At 35.4% G+C, this 7,312-nt stretch overlaps 1 protein-coding gene across 5 annotated transcripts in view; it reads right to left on the bottom strand.

Moving 5' to 3' along the window:
- Nucleotides 1-447: 447 nt before the first annotated feature.
- The window catches only part of CSNK1A1 (casein kinase 1 alpha 1), a 46,640-nt gene continuing 39,775 nt past the window's right edge, over nt 448-7,312 (bottom strand). For 4 of the 5 annotated variants that reach the window (XM_080804713.1, XM_080804712.1, XM_080804710.1 and 1 more), the window contains one exon: nt 448-2,947. In XM_080804713.1, the coding sequence (XP_080660839.1) occupies nt 2,940-2,947 (8 nt within the window). In that variant the 3' untranslated portion in view covers nt 448-2,939. Of the gene's footprint in view, nt 2,948-4,615; nt 5,274-7,312 lie in introns of those variants that run through there. The other variant, XM_080804714.1, reaches the window with a different exon arrangement.

Below are 7,312 nucleotides of genomic sequence, written 5' to 3'. Positions count from 1 at the left end.
ACCTACTCACATTTTGATCAAATTATCCTTTAAAAACAAAGAGAAAACCCTAAAATGTTGCTACATACCCATTTGCTTAGGAGAGTCTATAGCAGACTACTGAATTTTCAGGAGCTGGGGGTCTAAGGCACCCTTCTTAGAAGAAGTCCAACAGTTCATTCTACTCAAGCTAAAAGAACCCATTCTCTATTTCAGCAAATGTTAGGGAACACTAGCTTATTGCCTTGGGTTCTAAATCTTGTTATTCTTATTACAATAGAATTCAGTTTATAATCATTACAGTATTCTCTGCTTGAAACATTTTAATAGTGTTGCAAGGACTAGTAGAAATAGGAAAATCTCTTGCTATTTGTTGATGGAAAAAGTTAACACAAACCTCCAAAATGTCATTTGTAGGCCATAGGAGCATGAGCACAACCATATGGGAGGAGATAACCAGTCTCTCCCTTCATATATATTCTTTTTTATTTTCTTGTTATACCTTCCCAAAACAGAGACATTCAACAGTAGTTAGAATGGCCATCTCCCAACATTTTAAAAAAACTGCACCCCCCAATGGGTGAACAAAGTAGAGTAGTAACCTAGAGTTCAGCTGGGTAAGCCACTGCGGAGCCTTAAGTGGTGAGGTCTTCCAATTTCAGAGTGATGTGTCTTCAACTTGTATCATTTTAGTGGAAAAACATAATTTAATTTTGGTGAAATGAGATTCATCTCCCGACAGGATTAGTAACAGCATTCACTGAATTTCACATTCTTCTTTTGTGAACTGTGAAGAAAATGAATGGTAGCTAGAAGATCAATGGGATTCCAGCTCCAGCTGCAGGTGGAATGAAGATATACCAGGACAAAAACACCTATATTTTGATTTACAAAGCTAACAGCAGTTTTAAATCTGCAACTTAATTACAGACCAACTACACCACAACCTTTTCAAATGGCAAAAATACAAAAAAGTTAAGTGTTACAAAAATATTTCAGAAAAAGTGCATAGTCTAAGTGCATAGTAAATAAAAGCACTGAAAAATATCTTGCTAGAGGGAGTTCAGCTTGGAAAAGTTATTACCAAAGCTAAACATTTTTATTTTACACAAACTATACTCAAAAATAGCTTTATGAGACTGATTTCTGGCTAAAAGTATCAAAGGGTTTATTAGTCAAGAAACAAATACCTTAACTGACACGAGTGGATAGAAAAGAAACAAATAAGCTGCCTACCCCAAAAGTTCGCACTCATTAAGATTTCTGCAGTGTGATGGTGCTAACAGATCCTTTAATAGCAGAATGTGGTAATCATGGGATTAATTATTGCTAAAGTAGTTTTAAAAGAGAAAAAATAAAACTTAAACCTGACACAATCTGACCGAACATGTGTCAATGTACAGTTTTAAGGTAATTTTTACAAAATACCTACATTTACACAACAGGCTTCTGGCAGCATTTTCAGACAAAGGTTCTTTTAATTTATCTTGACATGCTATAAATGAATAAATTACACTATTTAAAGAATTACTGTCAATAAGTTTTTTTTTCTCTTGTGTCAGAGAGAGGCAAGAAAAGAGTGCATTTAAGATTGAGAGGAAGCGCAGGTAACTGAGGGAAAAGAACAGGGGCTCAGGGAGGGTCAGCAATCACACGAACCTCACCCGGTGGGATGCTCTCCAAGGTTAAGAATCTGCTCAACTCCAATTAACACGGAATTTAAAGAAAAACTACAAAATGGTAGTTAAACCCTTTAACGCTTTCATTCTTACTCAAAATCAGTCCAGCTGTGTAGTCTGAGGCTACAGGAGTTAACACCACCAAGCCCTGGCCGCTGCAGCACTAGGTACTGTGCCTGCAAGTCACTAAAAAAAGAAAAATGGAAGAATGCCTTTCCCCTTCAGACCCCCCCCCAAAAATTTAAATTAAAAAAAATCTGAGGAAAAGTTATTAACACTAAATCTAAAATGATTTGCAAAGGAATAGTATGTAACAAATGGCTTGAAGTAGTCTATTAAAAAATTGGGGAGATTTTGATTTCATAGTGAGTCAGCAAGGCATTTTTGTTAAAAAAAATCTCATTTCCTTACAGAAACAGTTTTTAGTTTTTAATGAACTTGTAAACAAAAAATGCTCCCATTTCAAAATAAAAACAAAATCCCAGATCATATAGATGTTTACAGTGATTACATTTATCTAAGCAACATACATACATGTTCAGTTGTAAGATGTTAACTAAATTTCTGTGACAAATATGCTTTTTTTTTTTTTAATACCAAGAACATTATAGAGTTAATGCAGAGTCCTAAGGATAATCTAGTAGTCACTAAGTTTTTCTTAAGTCTTCACTTTAGATGCTGTTATTTCTAGCACGGGTAAGCAGGCAGAGTCTTTCGTATGCTCAAACACTGGAATCTTTGGTTGCTACCATATCAGCTGGCTTGCAAACAAGAAGCCAACCATTTTAAGAATGTTTTAAGTGAACAACTTGCAAACCCCAGGGATGGATAAACCCTAAGAATGCACAATTGTGAGCATTTACAACCATCACAACTGTGGCTGAAGACTGTTCATGCCGTTCTTCTGAAATGAGATCTCAAAGCAGTATAGTTCAAAATAAAAGATTTTAACAAAAAAATTGGCATATGCACAATTTCTCCACCAATTTGTGTGTGTCAACCATTTAGTTAACTTTTCCACTTGAAAAAATGCAATAGAAAACCGGACACCATGTTTCACTATCTCAGTTAATATTCACAATTACAGCGGCTACAACTCGGGACACGGCATCACCAATGCTGCCCAGAGCCAGTTTATACTGAAATTAAGTTCTTTACACCAAGTAAATGGTTGTTCACAACCACTGGCTAGTGTACATATGAACTAAAATTCCTAGATTTGGGGAGAAACAAATGCTGCTCCGATCATCTGCTCTGCTTCTTCTGTTCCTCAATTCATGCTTAGAAACCTGTTTAAAAAAAAAAAAATCAAAACAGAAAAAACAATGTTAAAATTCCAAGTTAAAAAATATGTATTTTTTAAAAACTACACCCAAAATTGGGAAATTGGGTGAAACTGAGCTAGTAATTATTTTAGAGTGGTGACTCATGTTACATTTTCATCTATTTGAAGATGACTAGAACTCAATTTTTTAAAACAAAAAGCCCTTTTCTGTTCTGGATGCCTTTAGGTAGGAGGGGTATAGAGTCAGTCTTCCCAGTCAGCATATAATTCTCAAGCTAGAGAATTACTGGTGATTTCAATGAGCTTGTTCTGTTTACTTCCATTATCTCTAGTACCTATGTGTTCAAGTATCTATCAAATGAATGAAAAATAGATAGCTTTGCCTTAAAACTAGAAAGTATGTAATGTTTTAATCATATATGCGCAGGAAGGAAACCTTCTGCACATTGTTTCTGATACAAGTAAGGAACAATAAGGTTTAATAACAAATGTATTCAACACATAACCGAATTATTCCATAGAACACAATCCTGTTAAGTATATGACTTTTATACAGAAACCATGTACCTTTCAAAATTCTTTGCTTCCATCAATCACATTACAAAGGTGAGGTTTTGCCCCGTTTGAAAATATAAACAAATAAGGCCTTGGGGTGGGCGTGGGGGTGTCTTTATTTACTAAGCCTTCCCACCCTATAAACAATACCCTCCTCCCACACAATTAGACTCTGAGACTTCCACATCCAGGGAGATTTGAATAGACAAACAGCTTCAGGTAATAGCTCCATATTCCATCTGTGGCTAAAGACTACTAGAAGAAATGCTGATCTCTATTACCTACGAGTTCCATCTATGGCTAAAGGCAGAAAGGAAATATGCCCACTTCTCACCAACTTCAAAATCCCGTAAGTACCACCTCTCTTGTAACAGCCATCCTTCTAGGTGTCCGTGCCCCCTTGGTGCACCCTCCACCCGCAAACTCTTACAGCTGCCTCATTACTGCTCCTTGTAGCTCACTTTGATCTCTCACTTCTTCATCACTGACACCACGTTTTTGTTAATCAGTAAACTTCCCCCTTTTTTGTGTTTTTCAAACATTTGCTGGACCATCTTCAATGGGCTTTGTGGGATAAATAAAAATAATATGCTTCTGTAATTTACTTTGCATGAATGTAGGCCCCTCTCTTCCAAGATAACATCAGACATTTATATATCATTTCTTGGTTAATACTGTCTGACTTGGTAATTAAATTTTTCCATCTGAGGGCAGAAAGTCATCTTCATCCACTTAAAAATATATTAGGCTTAGGACCTGAGGACAAACAAGTATCAAAACACTTGTTTCTCTCTCCACATTAACTAATGGGAGTTGGTACAAAACAGACCTTTGTTGCCTACCCAAGTACTAAATTCATAAAGCAAACGCCAAAAATGAAAAACAGTGAAACTTTCTAAAAATGTACTTTGCCACAAGGAATATTATCTATTTGGTGTTTATCACTAAACAGAAGTACCAAGGTAAGCATAAAAAGAAAACCCTGTCAAACCAAACCTGAATTAAATTTTAAAGACAGACCATATTCTGTAACCTAATGCCAATGTTAGGAGAGTATGATAAAGCAGATTAAAGTATGAATTAGCTAAAGAGAAATGACCCTTACCCAGATGAGCATTTAAGTCCTGTAATTCTTCTTAAATATGGTAATGAAAAATGCTTACGCAACTACGAAAATGATTTATCATAGCTATGCAATTACATTATATTGAGCAATTTAATTACTATGTTGAATATGCAAACAGCTTTAAAATGGAAACCACTGTCACTAAAAAGAAGGCTTAAGTTATACTGTCAGTCAAAATATTAGAAAACTCTCGTCTTTAATAGGGATAAAAATTATATCTAGATAAGAATGGTACTGTTCATCTTTTAATCTGATATTTTAGAGATTCCTGGGTCAATTAATGATTACAACTGCTTAAAGGGATCAGAAAAAAGGCTAGCCTATAAATATTCCTGGTAGAAGAGAGCAGTCAAACGTAGATTTAACTCTTCAGATTGGCCAATGGTAGGATACTCCACCCAGGGATCAATGTTTCTCCAGTGAACCGTCCTAAGATGTTAACGGAAGTTTAAGAAAAATCTCAACGGGAATATTCAGCAGGTATTCAACATTTAATCTTCAAGTGCTGGTGTTCTTTTTCCCAGTGTGCATGAGTCCTTGGTTTTTATCTTGTAGTTTAGGTGGTCTCTCCTGGCTTCTGGCTTCTAAAAGTCCCAAAACCCATCTTCACTGCAACAACAGTTAAAATAAGGAATGGATCCCTTTGTTCCTTAAAAAAAAAAAAAAAAAAAAAGAGGAAAAAACAAAGTTAAAACAGAGTTGGATGATTCCTGGGACCACTGAGTTAATAGCTACATTTAAGTTTCTTTTCAAATCTGCAAAAGGAAAAAAATGTTTGTATTTATTTCACTACTGAGATTCTCCCCCCTTCTACCCCTTACTCCAAAATCTGAAGAGTATATAGTATATATTGGCTTTTATTTGTGAATTCACTTCAGATGTCCCTGATTTTCTTTTTTTTTAAATAGAACCACAAACTAGTTCAAAGAGCTATTTATATAACACTATGGCTTGGAAGTCTGTGATGGACCTTTGAAATTTCGGAATCCTTTCACAGTAGAAAACTATTTTTTTTAGAAAACATAATTTTTTAAAAGGAGTCTGAAGACAAGATCCATTCTTAAAATGCAATGTCATTTATCAGTCAACTTTTCTCCAACATGCCTGTGCGGGTTTTTTGGTTGCACAAAAATCAGGATCAGGCTTGGACAATTCTGAATCAGACTGGCACTATAAAAGTTAAATAAGAAAAACAACTACAGTAACTTTTCCTAACTAAACTAAAAATGTATTAGAAGTTGGGAAAGATAGAAGATAGATTTTACTTTTAACACTACAAACAAACAACTTAAGTATACAAGATACACATTACCGCTAAAATGCATTTGAAAAAAAAAAAAAAAAAACCAGACTAACGATCTGATTTCTTTTGTCTTCCCTATTACAGAATTCTGAGGTTGTTGAATTTTAAAATACCTGTTACAACTGATTCCTTCCCCAACTGGTAGATGGTCTGCATTATACACCACTGAGTCACAGCAACACTGTACTCTTCTAGGTCTTCCAACTGTTGTGGTATCCATCCAGACAATCTGACAAGTTGAAGTTTTTGATAGGTCCAGCAAGCCTTGGAGATGTGGGCTTCAGATCACCACAAATCAATTCTTCCAGACTTCTCTTCACTTCCTGTTGGGTGACTGGGCTCTTTCCTCTCCAGTTGTACTGTCCACAGTGAAAAAAGCTGACAAAAATTTCAGCAAGCAGATGTAGCTCCCTGGCACTTCTTTAGACTGAGTGTATTCAGAGAAGATCAGTTTCCAGATATTTCAAGGTCTTCCCCTGTGATTTGGGTTACGTTGCTGAGTGACCAGCCACGTTCCTAGCAGCAATTGGCGAAGTCAGAAAAAGTTAAGCTAGACATAAATGGTATGTGAATCCCAATTAACACTGGAAGGCAATTCAAGGAAGACCACGGACATGGTAGGAAAATGTGATGGAAAAATATGGAAGACCATGGACATGGTAGGAAAATGTGATGGAAAAATACTCCTATCTTCTATCATCAATCTGACATCCATATATATTATGATAAAACTACACTTGATATCAGTGGTTGGAGTAGTGAACAGATGGATTAAGATGATGAGAAAAGAAATGTGAGGAACCAACTTGGCTTCACTACCTTCTGAAACTCTCCCCATCTCTGACCTCAACTAAAGAAATGGTGGATTTAACTGCATTCTAAATGTTCTAAAAATATTTCCTTTTCCTTTAGTACTTCTTAATGTCTTGAAAAGTACTCTCCTGATAATCACATATAGTTGAAGGAAGTGAAATCAATTTGAAAGTGCCTCAGATACGAATCTTTCATTTTTCTCCTTAGTATGTACAAAAACAGTAATTATAATCTCACGGCACATGAGCACTTCAGATTAATACAGACCATAGTAGGCTTTACAAGAAGTGCCTTGTTTCTTAGTCTTTTGATGGGCTTTGGAATGGAGTATTTCAAAAGATCTTTTCTTTAGAAAAGTAATTAGCAAAAAAGTCTATTACATATAACAAGCCCATCTCAGCTAAGGCAGACTTTAAAGAGTCTTTGGACATTCTTAGTGAACTGCTGAAACAACCTACACATTTCCATGGAAGAAACATTTGATATAAATTTATCAAAAAATAGGAATAATATAAATGTTAGTCAATACCACCATTTGGGGATTTTTCCAGGAATACATATTCTTGCAATAT

Source organism: Martes martes, assembly GCF_963455335.1.
Source record: "Martes martes genome assembly, chromosome: 5".
Taxonomy (NCBI): Eukaryota; Metazoa; Chordata; class Mammalia; order Carnivora; family Mustelidae; genus Martes; species Martes martes.
This window is presented reverse-complemented; position numbering and strand designations above follow the sequence as displayed.